The following is a 17,716-nucleotide window of genomic DNA, read 5'->3' on the forward strand; positions in this document are numbered from 1 at the left end:
ACCCAAAACATCCACACCTACAGCTTGGTACTCCACACTAGGGCTGTCACGATTGTGACTATATTGAGTGATTGTTCAATAAATTACATAAACAATACAATTTTGGACTCCATATTCATCGTCAGTACATTTATTTGCATGTTATTCCAAATTTTTGTAATGTAGTACTTTATTTTTTACCCAAATTAAGTTGTGCTCCATTATATTTCACGTTAATTGTGGAATATCTTAAGATTTAAGCCGCCCTCAGCCAGCCCGAAATTGCTGCTTTCCCATGTTGCATCGCTAGATGCGCCACCTTCAAAACAGTGGGTTAACTTTGTCCGACAGAAGCAGAGATGAGATACATCCCTGCCCCAGCAACATGTAAACACAAAGCTGGAAGCAGCTGCAACAGACTGGGGCTCATTTATCAAGGCAGGTGGTAAATAGTGGGTGCAAACTGAAAAATATAATCTGCTGTTATGTGTTGCACCTAATTTACCATTTGATGTTGGCTGTATTACAGTAACAGGCCCCAAATCTGACAATGAATAAGACAATGCCACGCGAGTAAAAAATACATAAATGAGCCTGCTGGTGATCCGCTGGTGATCCGCTTCTACACATGCTACTCACTTTGCACATGAGCAACGCTTGGTAAATGACCCCGTTAGTGCACTAACAGTCAGAGTTTAGCATTGTGACAAACGTTTACATGGGTTGTGGGAAATAAAAAGCAGGGTTCACTTCTGAGGGCAGCTTTGAGTACGTATCGGACAGAGATTAACTGTCATTTTTAAGCTTCAGAGTTAGTTTCTGTAGGTCTTCAATAAAATATATAGTTAATCATGATATTTGAATGCCTCAGTTTATCAAACTTTTGTTATTGAGACAGGACTGCATACGGGGACAATAAAGTCGACAAGCTCAAAATACAAAATAGTCATGTGAAATAGTGCCAATGTTTGGAAAAGGTAGTAAGGAGCAATAGGCCTGATGTACCATCTGCAGGCAGCAGTAGGAATGACATTTTATAGACCAGAAATAAACAAGCTTTCAGTTGTAGCCTACAACATGCAAGCAAATCAATGATGCTGTGATACATTTTGATGATGAATAATGGGTTTTAAAGAAGAAGATCTTTATTTATATTTTAAAAAAACAATGGACAATTTTGTCAGCCTGGCATAAAGCCAGACTGACTTTATATATGTATTTATAAATATGGGAAATCCTAGCGCGGAAGATACAGATCAAAGTGCTTCTGCAGCAGAAGAAGAATCAACCAAAGTATGAAGATGATCACTCAGCTGCATGAATGAAGTAAAATACTATTTGAGGTTTGTTTGGTGAGTAAACAACGTTACAGCTTGGTTAAAAGCTCATAGACGTTGATTTTTGCGTGAGAAGTTATTCATTAGCTGCTAACATGGAATAACACAACCTGGAGTGAGGATAAGGACGTTTTAAAGGAACAAAACAGCAAATTGATACAAATCTGAAAACTATGAATGTGGATGATACTAAATGCAGGAGTTACGACTTGACCCGCCCTGCAACCCCTGGGCCGCTGGGTCAGTCGCTGAACACCAAAGCCTAGTCCACATCCGTTTATGCAGTCTTTGGGCTGAGTAGCGTGATGGCTAATCCCCAAAATCCGGGATGTCCTCGAAGGAGTAACCACGATAACCTTTGGAGGCGTAGTAGGCGATTCTCAAATGGTAAAACCCGGGGAGGAACACCAGAATGCCAATGATGATGACAGGGATGGTTCGGTCCGGATGCTGTGGAGACAAACATACACGACACTGTGAAACAGGGCCTGAGGAGGTTGGATCTGTAACATAGTGTGCAAATGTGACAGGTGAGCTTGTTAGTTGAACAAACTTTAAAACAGTAGATTAACATGTGTGATTGAATTATTTGACATGACTTTTAATACTGAATACCAGTGGCGGCTGGTCCATTATGGGCGGTGGGGCGCCGCCCCTCCTATCAATTTTGCAAATAAAATAAAAAGTTTTAAGTTTAGCAAAATCATAACTTTCTTATCTTAACTTTACACTGGAGGGAGGGGGAGCGGAGGTGAAGGAGGTGTCATTTTGTCTGCCTGGTTCAGCTTGTGCTGTTACCGCATCATAAATGTGTAGTTTTGTGCTTGGGGCGGCGAGGAACAGCGCCCCAAGCATCTAACCAATGGCGCTCTACTATGGTATAAAAACGTCACTGTATATCATTAATTCAACCAATCAGAGACGCGCAATAATAAATCCCCGATGGGCGCTGAGGCCAAGCGCCCATCGGAGATTTAACAGGTGAAAGACGAGGAAGCGTCGCCTGTAACAAACGCGAGTAGCAGCTCTGAGCTCACGGACGATCGGAGGAAAAACTTCTCATTTGAGAGACCGGAGAAGCTTCGTGTTGTTTCCTGAGAGGAGGTGAAAGGATTTAGTCAAACTAATGGACTTGGGACAACTTTCTTCCGTCAGAAGTCACGTCTAAACGGACTTTCCTGGAGGTAGCATGATAATGCTAACTAGCTCGTCTGCTTTAGCTACTGCTTGTTTATCTCACACTTTGGGAAAACCCTCGCTGACTTGGACAGACAGTTATGTCCCAGGACGTGGACATTTGATGGAGAGAAGATTCAGGACCATGAGGAGGAGCTACGACAGGAGAGGGGAACGTCATTCATTCACTGAGGGAAACAGAGGAGGAGCTCCAGGTGCTACAGGAGGAGCTCCAGGTGCTACAGGAGGAGCTCCAGGTGCTACAGGAGGAGGAGCTCCAGGTGCTACAGGAGGAGCTCCAGGTGCTACAGGAGGAGGAGCTCCAGGTGCTACAGGAGGAGCTCCAGGTGCTACAGGTGGAGCTCCAGGTGCCTCAGAGGAGGAGCTCCAGGTGCTACAGGAGGAGCTCCAGGTGCTACAGGTGGAGCTCCAGGTGCCTCAGAGGAGGAGCTCCAGGTGCTACAGGAGGAGCTCCAGGTGCTACAGGAGGAGCTCCAGGTGCCTCAGAGGAGGAGGACTCTCGTCTAAAGTGAGCTGCACATTATTTCTGACCGGATCATTTGTCTGACGGTTTATACAGGTTTAAACCTGTGGCTCTGAGGCTCATAATGAAATCACAGCAGGTCTGGGACTAAAACTGTACAAGAGGAAACACCTCCTGCCTTTGTTCTGGTTCTGTTGGTGCAAAACAAATCAGTGGTGCACAACACAAATATGTATAGTGACTATCTTTACACTTTAGTCAGAAATTATTTATTTTTTTGCTGAATAAAACTAAACAATAAGTTTTGAATATATTCTACATAAAATAATAATATTAAATGCCCCAAAGATAACTTTCTTTTTTAAGTTAAAAACAATGTTTATAAGTATCTTCTAAAATATAATTGAAGGTAGGTAGATGCAACAGCCCCCCCTGGTTTTCACATCACCAGCCGCCACTGCTGAATACCAAACCATAATGTTTCTCTTTTATGTGTGCGGACCAATGGCCGAGGAAAACCCTTCTCTTTGGTCCTCATGGCGGGGAGCTGACATTGACATAGTATAGTGACATCTACGGTAGTTTGGGCATTTGACCACTAGAGGGCACTACATTACTGTTATTGATCGAGTCTGATTTAGTTCAATGCCCTGCTGCTCACCTCGTGCTGTGGCTAAACACATTTCTTACAAAGATTACAGCCGTGTCCTACCTTATTTCATGGCACTGATAATAATCGCCTCCTCCTACATTAGCTGTTTGCGTCGCATCAACACCTGCTGCAACTCTAAATGTTTCTTAATTGGATGCATGTATCTAAAAATAGTTCAAGGCCTTAAAAAATATTGGGAAGTAAAATAATTGTGCTGTATGTATATATCATTTTCAGAACCAAGGACCACATGTTAGCACATAAATACATAAAAATATAAAATGTAGCATGTATCCTACTGCTTGTTTAAGGCTAGAGTTCCACCACCTTCCAAATCGCACTTTACTGGAATCACTGCCTTTTGCTCAGAGAATAGAATTCAAAACCATTCTGCCTGTGTACAAGTCTTTTCATGGTTTAACACAAAAGTACATCTCTGCCATGTTTGAGCCAAACAATCAAACCCGGAAGTGTTCTCAGCACAGTAGCTCAGGGTCCTCGATTTTATCTCTTATTTCTTTATAAACACAGTAATGTGATTTTTTTTTTAATCATTTAATCTTACTTGGGCAATAAGAAAACAGATTAAATACAATTTTCAAAAATGTCATTATGTATGACGTTAACCCACTGTTTTGACGGTGGCGCATCTAGCGATGCAACATGGGAATGCAGCAATTTCGGGCTGGCTGAGGGCGGCTTAATTATGTATGACAATAAAGGTTTCACATAAATAATTTCACAGTATGATGACATTTGTCCTCTGCATTTGACCCATCCTTCGAAGCCGCTGGGGCTACCCATAGACCCATCTCCAGATGTCAAACCAGGCTGATGGTCTGAATCACCTGGCAGGAGGATTCACCTATTGTGCATGTTTTTGGTTTATGGGGAAACCGGACCACCCAGAGGAAACCCATCCAGACACATGCAAACTCCAAACAGAAAGGCCCGCTCCCGGGTACCAACGCAGGACCACTAACCACTCAGCCACTGTGCCTAGGACAACTGAAAGAATTTTATCGGCACTGTTTGCCTTTAATGTAATCAACAAATTAATATTTATAGTGATGGTTTATGAACTCATTACATTTGCCTTCTTGTTATTGTATGTAGCTGTGAAGCACTTTGAATCGCCTTATGTATTGTGCTCTACAAGTAAAGTTCCCTGGCCAGCCATAACGTCAAAATAAAACAATAAACATGAAGCCTTGAAATTATTTGTTAATTTTCTCCCACATTAAAAAAAAGGGCGAAACACAATGTTTATCAGACTGGTAACGGATGTTCCATCCTATGGCAAATTCACACCAAACTCATCAAAAGCGTCAAAGCATCTGGTTTATATGCAAAATATTTGGTGGACGTGCTTCACGGAGCATCAAGAGATCCCGCATTTGGTGATCAAACAGTTCTGCAGATTTTTCGCTATTTCTTTATAACCGTTCCTTTTTGATCCAGCACACTGGCTCAGGACCGGTGGATGTGCGTGTCTTCACCTAAAAGCAGCGACAAGAAAGAAACAACCTCCCATATATATAATATATTAGGACTAAATGAATAGATGTCAGTTAAAAGCTAAGCTAAAAAGGTGGGTCTTGAGCCTGCTCTTTAAAACTTGAACGTTCTCTGCAGCCCTGAGCTCCTCCTCAGCCCTGAGCTCCTCCTCAGCCCTGAGCTCCTCCTCAGGTGGTTCCAGAGGCGAGGGCCGTAATATTGGAAAGACGCCTTGCCATGAGTCTTTTTGTTGACTTTAGGAATAACTAGGAGACCCCTGCTGGCACAATGCTGACCACTCGTACAGCCGGTACAGCCATTTGACAAGGTCAAATACACATAAACATCAACTTTTTTTTCAATAGATGCACTTTTTAACTGCATTTTAGATATACAATTTTGGATGGCAGAAAACTTTCTCCAGTTAAACCAGGACAAAACTGAAATATTAATCATTGGCCCTGAGGCCCAGAGACTTTTTTCCCAAACTACAGTCACTGTCTTTAAATCCTTCCTCACAGGTGAGGAACCTGGGCGTGATTTTTGACTGAGCTGATGTTTATTCCAAACATTAAGAATATCACAAAGATAGGTTTTTACCATTTAAAGAACATAGCCAGAGTCTGCACAAATAAAAACTCGTATTTTTGTATTTGACTTACTTTAAACTGTTGTCTGCCATCTTACAGTCAGGTTAAGGGTTCAAGTCATTTTCTTCCATTATGCATATCCAAATCTTAAAGAGTATTGACTGGAGAGCCTATCCCAGTGTGATCCCTTAGTTGAAAGCCAAGACCTTTTAGTTTCTAAAAATATGTGCCATTTGCCATTCCTAACCCTAATCCTAACTGTAACCCTAAACCTAGCCCTATTCCCCTATTTCAGGTGACCTGGCTAACGCCGTGCTGCTGTGTGCGCTCGAATCATTTGGAACTGCACAGCAGCCTGGGGACCATGGCCGAAATGTTCGCATAGATTTGGGAGCCAATCACAGAATGAGAAGGGACGGCAAGACGATGACGAGCTATTCGATATACGGAAGCTTGTAGTTTATTTACGGATTTAAAAAAAAGTTTATTTACGGATTAAACATGACAGCAGCAGACGCGACGCTATTTTTCGATCAAGTTTTAGGCCGTGTTCTAAATAGTTTAGCTTGAATGTTTACAGCGGGTGCGTCATACGTCATCGGATACGATGATACGATTGGCTGTGGCCTCGTGCAGACGCATCACACATTCGTAGCGCCCCGTAAACCACACCTCTCCTACGAGGAAATGAATTGGTGGTCCCCAGACTAAATATCACTTGTGATTTTAGTCTGGCGTTAGCCAGGCTACTGATCAGGGCAAGGACTAAATGGTTTAGCGGTAAAGCAATGTCAAGATTTCACCTTGTTTTTATTCTGAAATAATTCCAAGTGTCCCTCCGCAGAGCATGGTATCGAGTTTAAAGTTTAACTACTACTGATATTGAAAAAATGTAAGGTATCAAAAAATACAGTTGGGTCCAGGGACAGCATTAATGGAAGTACATTGGTTGTTTCAGCTCAAATAATAAAGTATAAATATATTTTTTAATGGAATAAATAAAAAATAATAGCTTGGTTTTCTGGTTTAAAGGGGCTGGAAGCAAGTTCGCCATTTTATACTCACTACTGCCAGCTCAGGCCATATGTGTAACTGCACCTTCTATATTAAGCTCGTGCAGGACGGCAATTCGGGCCGAAGTGACACATTTTTGAGTGACAGTGCAGGATTTTAGAGGCAGTTGTGATGAACATGTCTGAGCTCATTCTACACATTAGGACATGGCTGGAACATGTAGGGGGAGGAAAATACTATACTATATAAATACTATATAAATACTATACTCCTTATTGTCCCTTTAAGTACAGTTATTGGAAAAAGTGTTGTTCGGGTATCGGTATCAAAAACCCAAGTATCGTTAAAGTATCGGTATCGGAAAAATTAACAGTACCCAGCCCTACGTACCACTGATTGTTTTGTCTTTACTGCGTTTTGTCTTATTGTTTTATACATTGTTGTGTCTATTCTGGTATTCCTGAATGAAAACCAGGATTGTGCGCTTTTAACTTGTACAGCACTTGGCGGCAGTGCTGTGAGGACTGTTTTGTAAATGTGTGTTATAAATAAACCCGACATTGACCTTGTTGTATAAACTTGAAGTTGCCAAGTCTTTTTTCCGACACAAGCAGCCTTCCCTTTCCCTCCTCTCATATCGCGGAAGTGCGTGGGCTAATTGGAATGTATGTATATTTCCGTGCCCCGTAAACGCCAGGCAACATTAAGGTAGGAGTAAATACAGATGGAGGAAAAAAAACACATCCACACACATCTCAGAGCACATTATTAATCTGACATACGCTCGCCGCGGGAGCCGTGAGTTCGGAATGAGGAAAACTCAGCGGGAGATTAGGCCGCGTGGCTGAGCAACAAAATATCAATGTCATTAGTTGTAACCGCGCTGCCACATTAGAATGCAGCAGAGAAGGAGGGGAATGGCAGAGCAGTGAAATGTCAGGACAACAGCTAAATTAGAGCTATTTAGACAGGCTGTTAAGAGCGGCGTGAGGGCCTATTACCACTCGCTTCACTGTTTGGAGGATTTTGGGGAGGTCGGTGTAATGAGCCTGTTGAAAAAAACTAAATAAAAGCGACAACTCCGACGAGGAGAGTCGCTGTTTGGCAACATTCCTTTGATGGCCTATTTTATGATCCCCAAAGGTTATAATGAGCAGGGAATAGATACTGTAGATTAGTGTATGGTTACCTAGTCCAATAATGACATTTTTTTTCTCTCTCTCTTGGTTCTTTGTGTTTTAAACTATTTATTGTTTTTGTATCTTGTTTTAGTATGCAGAATTTTTCTATGAACATGTATTTTGAGTGAGGGGCGACAGTGGCGCAGATGGTAGAGCGGGTCGTCCCATGATCGGAAGGTCAGGGGTTCGAATCCCACTTACTGAAAATGCACACTGTTGTTGTGTCCTTGGACAAGACACTTCACCCACATTGCAATAAATAAAAAAATTAAAAAGTCTTCGCCTCACGGCTGCATGTCTTCTCACAGGGACCAGATGCAGAGACCCAGTGCCTTCCTCTCAGCACTGGTCATCTGTTGCTTCAAGAATTCAGTTCAAGATTTTAATTCAATCAATCCATCACGCTTTACTTTTTTCTGGTTGAGGTCAAATTGCCTAACAAATGGATTGCCTCTTCCATATTTTTAAATTTGTGCTGCACAGTTGAATCCCATTTTAATTGAAATGGCTATTTGAATGATGGACAGAGTTGATCACAAAGCTCACGGATAATGCGGATGTAATAGGCAATTTACTGATTTTCTGGCCAATGGGCATTTCTACTCTGAGCTATGGCCATGAATTGTGAGTCGTGACCGAAAGGAATCGGTCTAACCAAATATTGTACCAAACTGATGCAGCCCTTTTAAAAATGTCAAAATTTGAACAGAAACCTCTACTAATCCTTCAAAACAAACTTAGGAAAAACGTGTCTTGTCACTCCTCACTGTGTAAACACTAAATAATAAACCTCCGTCATTAGGCTGACAGCGGAAAAAACGATTCAAAGCCGCTTTTCTCCACCTCGACAATGTAAACACAATGAATCTTCAGAAGAGGGATTAGAGGAGAAACAGGCAGAGGAGGCACAAGCCGCTTGTCATCAATGGGTTTTAGGACGAGCTCTTTAGAAGAACGTGCCAGAGAAACGACCTCCTGCAGCGTTGCAGACAGCAGATAACAGAGAAAGTGACAATTCACATTATGTAACTTTCTACACTACACTTCGGAGGCGTTCACAGAAAACAGTGGGAGTGGAAGGGACACAGATGTGCATGTTTGGTAGTTTCCATCATCACTACTATGGTAGTACAATCGACTTATCGTTCAATCAAAAACTGATAAACTATACTTTTTGGGCTCAATATTTATCGTGTGTACATTTTACCCTTGTTTTTGTCATTGTAAAACTTGATTCTTAACTGAAGCAAATTAGGTTCTTATATTTCATGTTTAGGATATGATTGTGCACTTTCAGAACTGCTTTTCAGAATTCATGCTTCAGAGCTGACAGTATTTAGTATCTTTAGAGTCAAGAATATTGTTTATGGTGATGTTTTTCTGCTCGACAGTGTAATGTGCTGTCGTGTCACCTCGACTTCGATGGTGCCGGAGAGGAGAAGAGCCCCGAAGAGGATGAGCAGCGAGCCAATCAGGAAGAGGAAGACTGCCAGGGCGATGGCCTTGTAAGGGACTTTCGGTGGGCTCCGCTTGAACTGAAAAACAAAGATAAAACAAGCCATTTAGAATGATTTGCAAACATTCCACAAAACAGAGGAGGTGACATTTTGACGTAAATCCTGGTGCCTAATTTTGTTAAACTTTCTACAGCTAGATATTCCTCCTGTGATAACGCTGGGTTAGGCACAATGAATGGAACCAGGCGGGTTTTCGTGAGGTACATTTTAGAAATTTTGTATATTAATGAGGGCCTGACTTTGATTGACAGGCCGTTAGCATTAGAGCTAATGGCGCAGGCGTGGCTACTACCGAACAACAGTCTACAATGAAGATCCCTCCCTTATGCCCTTTTTAGGAACATGCCCGGTCGGAGTTGGGTTGGAGGAGTCTATAAATCCAGCATTTAGTCCCTTTCAAACGTGGTCATTAACGTAAACGGGGAGGCGTGAGCAGACGCTGTCTATTATTTTTTATAGTCTATGAGTAAAACTGACAATTTGAGCAAAAACTGCTGTTTTGGGAGTTTGGGATTTTGTATTTTGGTTTTTTTTATGAATTTATAAAGAATTAAAGTCAAGTAATTTCAATATTCTGAAAGAAAATGAGATTTAATGCCTGATGGAATTCAAGGTAATGCTTTCTAAAAGGACTGAGACACTTTTATTACTTTTTTAAATTCCTTGCAGAAACCCCGGATAAGATAAGATCTATTGTTTACCTGATTACGCGTTTATTCAGGGTTTCTATAGGCAGCAGCAAGTCAAATCATTTATAATGCCATTTAAATGCCAAAATATAATGTTTCTAAAGCCACAAACGTAAAAATCTGTGCAAATTTTATTTCTTAAGATATTTAAAAATTCTGTCAAACAGAGAAAAGAGGAACATTTTGAAAAACTTTGGAGCAAAACATTGTGTACAAACCTGCAGCTAAATGTGTTTTTGGACCATCCGTCTTGCATTGTTATTGAACTTAATACAGCAAAAATAGTTGAACATTTGATTTAATGCCAGTGTGAATCCAATGTAATGTTCATGACATTTAAGGCTTTCATTTTAGCACAATGAATGACTTTCAATACTTTTTAATGCCCCGCGGGAACCTTGTTATTATGTTAAAAGCTGTCTAGTCACAATAAATCTAACACATTTTTGCACCCCTAGTTTTACATTTAAAAAGATCATAAATACCCATTGACCCGTCATTAAAAACTGCATTTTGAAACAATAATGGTCCTGAAAGCTCTGAAAATAATCCTGCTTTCGCTCACCACTAAAGTTAGTAAAGGAAGGCCCTTCAATTTATCTGAGCAAACAAAATGCTATGTTCAGTGGAATCCTGCCACATCCTGATGCCAAAGAGCTTATCAGAGGTCAATAATTATGATAATAAGCTAACGACAAGCGTAAATCTGGCACAGAAAACAATGTCTGTTATCAGTGCCTCCCCCCAATGAATACTGAATTAAGCTTCATTTCTTTTCGATTTGTCAACACTCGGAAGTTGTTTGTTCTCGGCAACGGCAACTCGTTCAGCTCAAATCACACAGTGAAAAGAGGCATATGTCGTAACAAACAGAAGACTCCTGTGCAGACGGCTGTTCAGGCACTCGTGGGGTGTCGGCACGCTGCTACGACATGGGTAATGGGATTTCCCTCATTATTCGGGAGAAACATAGAGGCTGGATACTAATTAGCAGCTGCCGAACGAGCGGAGAAGATGGAAGGAAGTCCCAAATAATTCATGCACAGATTTCTTCAGAGCTTGTAATTCTAATAATCCTAATTTGTAGTAAGCAGTTTGTCCTAGGCCTGTCGCGGTAATTACTATTTAGAAACGTTTCAAATTACTGTTCAAAAACTAGCGTTAAGAAAAATACTGCAGCAGTTTGACAAGAGTTTTCCAAAATAAGCTGCATCTTACAGGCACTCAAGTGGAAGAGGGTATGATATCTGCTCTAATTTTACATTTATATTATCTCAGTATTTAAGGCGAGACACGGCAGGTGAAAATATTTTTACACAGAGGTCAATGTTGAGATTTTTAGCTAGTTTTCTCCCTTAACATCTTAGTTTTCATGTCAGAGTATGAAAAAGACTAATCTCACCGTGTACGATGCGAGGCAGAGATATCCCGTAAATTGCTACAACATTGCTTCGCAAAGCCGGTTTTCCCACACGCCGCGCATTCATTCACAAATATTTACAGACATTTACGTAATAAGGTATTTGCTTCACTCATGCCACGACCTCCCCACTTTAGTAGCTCCTACGGACTCCAAACTTTCTTATGTTGGACTTGACAATATTTTGAAGGTTTTTTCAGAGAGATTTCATAATATATATTTCCGAGCTTGATTTATTGAGCTTTGAACACAAAAAAATAAGGCGAATTTCACTTATGAGTACCGAAATCCCCTCTGAAAAAATCTTAGTAACTAATATGCCAACAAAATAATACAATGAATTTAAAGCTGCATTATTTAGATTTTGTTGCCGTCTTCATATGAAAACAGAAAGTGACAGAAATATTTAGTGATATTAATTCTGCTGTATCGCAACTTTTCTTATATTCACCTGCAGTGTCTCACCTTAATTCTAACCGGGTTTATATTAATTATGTTAATCATATTAATTCAAGACAGAATTATTTTTATTTTTTTTGTCTAGAATAATTGCAACAGCATTATAAACTTTTTTGGTCGATAATATAATTTATCGCAATATTTTCAGAAACGATTGATCATCCTTTAAAAAAATGATATCGTGACAGGCCACGTTTGTTGTGATCAGCCTAAGGATTTAGCGATGGGGGACACAGTTGTTGTGCGTGTAATGTCATAACAGCAGCAAATTCAGAGTATTCAAAGTTATAATTAGATTTGACACTCAATTTGCGATGTTGAATGTTTTATTTCTATTTCTATTTAAAAGGTGCATGCCGTCTATCACATCAACATTGCATGTGTTGAATAAATGAAGGACTATGTTACCTGTAGGTCTATGTACCCGTCATCGTCAGCAGCCAGCCGGGAGTACTTGACCTTATTGTTGGATGCAGACAGCATGTTGCTGCGAGCGGACTTTAGCATAGTCCAGTCTGCAACAAGAGAAAATAAAGTTAACAGAATATATTTGGTTATTTAAAAGTGAAGGAGTCTCTGGACATGTTCTCATGAAGTTCAATAGGTCTAGAGACAGTAAATCATTAGTACACAGATCAATGATGACCTGACTCCAGGCAATGAATTAATATGGCTGCTAATTAGCATATTTCTTGAGATGCAGAACCAGACAACCTTGTCTTTCCATGTTTACAAATGTACTGCACACATTGACTGGCCTAGAGTTTGTGAATATCAAGATATACAAGTACCTGAACATAAGCAGTTAGTTTGTGCATATCAACACCTAAACCTGGATTAAAATTGAGTCACCACACGTTTTGTGGAGATACCAGTGGAAGGACAGTCACAAGGTGGCAGTACAATCTGTTTTAAACAGTGTTTTTTTGTTACAATAACAATGACAGTTGTGCATTACTTGGAATGTAAAAAATATTGTATGCATTTAATATTACTTTCAAACAAATACACACATTGATGTCATCAATTAGGCCTCCGGGTCTTTGAGCGCAGTTCACTCCTGTGGGAGCTTATGACTCCAAAGCTAAAAATGTGCTACACCATATTTTTTGCAGATTTCAGTCTTGAAATGATCGGCGGTATTTCAAAGTGAGGAAAGAGTGAGAGTGAAATTTAAAAATACAATCAAACATACAAGTGCCAGCCCTACTGATTGGACCAGAAAACCACTCCTAGTTTGCAAAATGAGGAGAGCAAGAAGAAACTTTCAAAAGTAAACCATCGATCGCCCTCCCCCTTGATTGGCTCGAGTTTGGGCGATAGCCTGGGGATTCTGATGAGTTACTAAAATCAGCAAAAGGGTGTACTTTAGAAAAAATATTATATTACTTACATTACGTCAAACTGTACGCCAGGGCATTAAATTATATGCAATCTATTAAATGTATAAAACATGGAAACTTACAGACTATCACTTTAATATAACATATAATCAATTAATTTAGAGCAAATGAACCAAAAACATACTTTTATGTTCTTTCTCCATGTAATGGATTCAGTCAAAGACAAAATGACAGACGCTTGCATTCTCAGCTTGAAATGTATCAGTAGCAAACATTTACATGAACAGTTAAAGAGAGTATTATTATGCTTGTTGCAAGTATTTGGTAATAATTTCAAAATTTTCATCACATCTTGATCATCTTACATGGCGTTTATAAAAAAAAATATATTGACCTAAAACGGATTAAGTGAATTTCCCTTGGATCGACATGTGCACTGTCCCTGAGCCCCTCCGAGCCTCGCTCCCCTTCACAACAAACCACAGGCAATAACAGCGTGGTATACAGTGAAGAGTGTGTGAAAATTATAGAGTTTGGAACTCAATTACACAATGGAGATATTTTTCCACTCAAACTTGGATGTAAATACTGCTGAAGTAGCACTAGCCCACAGTTAGCTTTGCCCGTTAACCTGCTAGCTTCTTTCGTGATTCAATTAGAGCGTATCGGTGCTTCGGGTCACAGCAGGGAAATCTGTAAGCATGCTATTCTGGCCAGAGACACTAGGGGGAGATGAAAGACCCCCCAAATCATCCCATATTAACACTTGTATTACCCCCAGTGGGACTACGAAAAGGATTTAATAAGGTAAACAAGTTACTTAGTTCTGCTTTAAATTTTACATGATATTTTGTCTACGAGTGTGCTTTAGTTTCCTTACCATTGTTGGTATACAATGAAGATTTAACAGTAAGCTCAGTGAAACTATGAATGGCAAATGGGCATAGGATTAAATACGTTTTCTTCTTCCCGCCCCCTTTCAGGCAAATCGGAGCTCGCTTTTTATGTTGAAATTAATGTTGCTGTTTTTTTTGTTTTTTTTCTTATTATGTGCCTGAAATAAATAAAAGTAAAATAAATTGTAAAAAAAAAATGGAAAGAAACTCAAACAGGACTTTTTGGGCATTGTAAAAATATTCTCCCCCCGTTACATACTCACTATCTTACAGCAACCTAAACACCAGGACTCAGGGAGGGCCCACGGTCTGTCATGTCTCAGGGCTCAGAGGACATGATGTGACCTGATCCAGCGTCTGCTTACTCTGCCAACCAGACCAGGCTGTGGCGAGGAAAAAGCTTCTTGGTAGATTTTCTCACAGAGAAGCGCTTGTTTAGCTCGCAGTATTCGGCACACGCTGGGCTCTGCACACAGGGGAAAGTCCAGGTCACAGCAATTGGATATTACTGCGGTGGAAAAAGAGGGATCAAGTTGAGAAAGGGTTTATGTCACATGTCATATTTTTGGTGTCCTGAAACTTCCCTAAACAATCCAGAAAAACAAAAGGAAAAAGTGGAGAAATACTTGAAGTGTATGTACTTGTGCAAGTTGCTAATCCAATTGAGGGGGTGTCTTAATGACAAAGTGCACTTATGAAGAGATAATACGGCATAATGACATTGTATTGCCTCTGTTATGATTTTTTTTTTTTTTTTTTTTTTTTTTTTTGCAATCTTCCAATCTCTGTGTTGAGTATCAATGCTAGCCCTGTGACACGGTGCACATTTTAAACAGTCCAGGAATGTTAATATTTGAGAGATTGAAATATGAACTCCAAAAACTGACACAAGCATCACCTAGCATTTCAGAACATGTTTGCGGAGGTCTTAACTACAGGGTTAGCAGCTCTTAGGCAGAATAAGTCCTACCAAATTATTTCTTCTTTTTCTGGCTGTTTACAAAAGGTCTCGACCTGCCTGAATAACTGCAGCTTTTTGCGTTTAGACAGTTGCACACCAAAACCATACTGTTTATTTACAACTACTGCTAAGTACTTCTACGACGACTGCTATTACTACTAACAAAATATAAAATGGATGAGAAAGCAAAAACAAATAATAAGCATACATTATCCGGTGAAAATGCAACTATCTTAGTGTGAATTAGTAGTGTGTGAATTTACTTGTGTTGATGATGCCGTGTGCTGCCTCTTCTGTTCTGTTTGAGTTTGCATTTAGTGCATAAAAGCATTTGGACTCAGTTTGTTAGGATCCACAGCGGCTAATGGAGTTGTTTTCCTAAACTGTATATGTAACTTTCATATATAACATTTGACCTTCTGTTTCCGCACCCCTCCAAACTGTTTTCTGTCCTATCTCTATCTCTTTAATATCCTTCTGTTAACTATATTTTAGCAAAACATTTATCTAATGTGTCATTTGCACCTAAAGTCGTTCTGCAAAAGGTTGATCCTCAAAGGTTGGTGACCCCTATATTCCAGTTATGGGCCAGCTGGCTTGTGATGTCAAGCCTAAACACAGCAGAAAACTATCCAGTATTTTTGCCAAAACATCTACAATTCTGCAGTAATAATAATAATAATAATAATAATAATAATAATACCACTAATTAGTTCACATACCGCCAGCAGAAACAGTAGCAAGCTCATTTATGCAATACATTGTGTTAAACAACTGTTAATCCGCTTGTTTTGAAGCTAATCACTGACAAAGTGCACAGCTCAGGACCATCATATCTGCATGGACTGTCGCACGCAGAGAATGACACATTTTAGCTGCGTAGATTTGCAATAATAACGAGCTGACAATTTAAGAGAGAAATATTCTTACCCCGCCAGTCGAAAGCCTCAAACTGTTGACATTTAGCTAACTTACGTGGGAATTAGGCTAGCTCGTCACGTGCCACAAACTAGTCTTAGCTAAAACAAACCTTCGCGGTGTTATAAAAGGTAAGTGTCCCTGTAAAAGCGTGTCTCGTAGTCCGGAGGCAGGAAAGGTCACAGTAAATGCTGTCGAATGGAAGCAGTGACAGAATAAAGCCTGCGTTGTTGTGTTTTTGGAAATGTTTTGTCACGCTTCCTTGTTTTCATCCAGCGCGCATGCGCAGGGGTGACGTCCTGTTGTAGTTTTGTCCTGTCGGTTCCGTAATAAAGTTAACGAGAATTCTGTTTGAACGTAAATGCATGAATTTGAGGATATTTCAGCTTTATTTTGAAGACAAAACATTGTCTTTTTATTGATAACTAGTCGTTTTAATTCGTCACATCCTATAGTTACAAGCGGTAGAGATGTAAGAGAATCGCACCATGCAAAGAACACTCAGAAACAATCAGTCAACTTATTTGAAACTGCCCAGACACAAAGATTTGATTTTTTTTTTTAAAGATTGCTTGCGATTAAATAGCCTAATATATGATGTAATATTGATTTTGGATTCTTGTTAAGATATAAACATATAATTTTTGGTTTGCATAGAAAGAATGGATGCAAATGGATGGGTGAGGTATCTATCTAGAGATCTGTTCATAAAAGTAGGTTAAAAAAAAAGAGTGTGTCCACACTTTGCTGCATATAGCCTATAATATTATATTGATTTAATGGTTAATGGATGACGAAACTTGACTGGATTTACATATATTGTATTGGGTAGTGATGAAAAATTAGAAATGTTTTTAGAGCTATGGCTATCTACTAGTTTTAATACTACTACTTTTAATTGTAATAAATGGTTGTTTAATTTAAGCTTCAGTAATGCAGTTTAGTTGTTGTGTTTATGGTTTACATAGTTTAGTACAGTTTAGGTCATCTTTAGACATCGTTTAGTCCTGATTTGATGTTGACTCATAGACCTGGAGGTACTTGGAAGGTCAAATATTTGATGAGGTAGTACTTGGTGTGAAAATGTGAAAACATTGTTTTTGGCACATCATAAATCACATTACACGTGTCAGTCATTTCCACAATTCCCATGCCTTCAATAAATCTGCTCATTCATCCGTTTCATTTCATTTCTACATTGTCTCCAGTAAGCCGTGCCCCGCATTTGTTAGAATCTATTATTGCACAGAGGGCCTTAGATTGCGGACAAGTGTCCCTGAAGGTTAAAGCTATTCTCATTTTCATCTCTCTCTTCCATAATAAATTCTGCTCAGCTTGCCTTTATAGCAAATGCCGCTTGCATTGAAGTTAGTGTCTTGGTTTAAGTGGTTTCCTGTCATGGCAATTAGAGACAGAGCTTTCTGAAGTGACTTGACCTTCTACATCAAGATAACATTGCACACTGTATTTTCCAGGAGGGACCACTATGTTGTGTGGAATAACAGTCCATGCTCAGGCCAACCTTCACAGAGCACTGGCAAAAGACTCATGCTCCTTGGGATCAAGGAAAGCTTATGAGTGGACTTCTGTGTTCCTGCAGAGA

General features: G+C 39.8%; 1 protein-coding gene across 2 annotated transcripts; it reads right to left on the reverse strand.

Moving 5' to 3' along the window:
- Positions 1-1,234: 1,234 nt before the first annotated feature.
- Positions 1,235-16,384, reverse strand: LOC306981440 (transmembrane protein 230-like). 2 transcript variants are annotated; one of them, XM_079581053.1, is made up of 4 exons: positions 16,226-16,384; positions 12,404-12,510; positions 9,323-9,445; positions 1,235-1,766 (listed from the first exon to the last, which is right to left on the reverse strand). In XM_079581053.1, exons 2-4 carry the CDS (start codon positions 12,500-12,502, stop codon positions 1,626-1,628), a joined length of 363 nt encoding a protein of 120 aa, XP_079437179.1. In that variant the 5' UTR covers positions 12,503-12,510; positions 16,226-16,384; the 3' UTR covers positions 1,235-1,625. The 2 variants fall into 2 exon arrangements, with proteins under 2 accessions (XP_079437179.1, XP_079437178.1); XM_079581052.1 differs by having other exon boundaries at positions 16,126-16,384.
- Between the last annotated feature and the right edge of the window lie 1,332 nt (positions 16,385-17,716).

Source organism: Gobius niger (genome assembly GCF_951799975.1).
Source record: "Gobius niger genome assembly, chromosome: 22".
In the NCBI taxonomy this organism is placed as follows: Eukaryota; Metazoa; Chordata; class Actinopteri; order Gobiiformes; family Gobiidae; genus Gobius; species Gobius niger.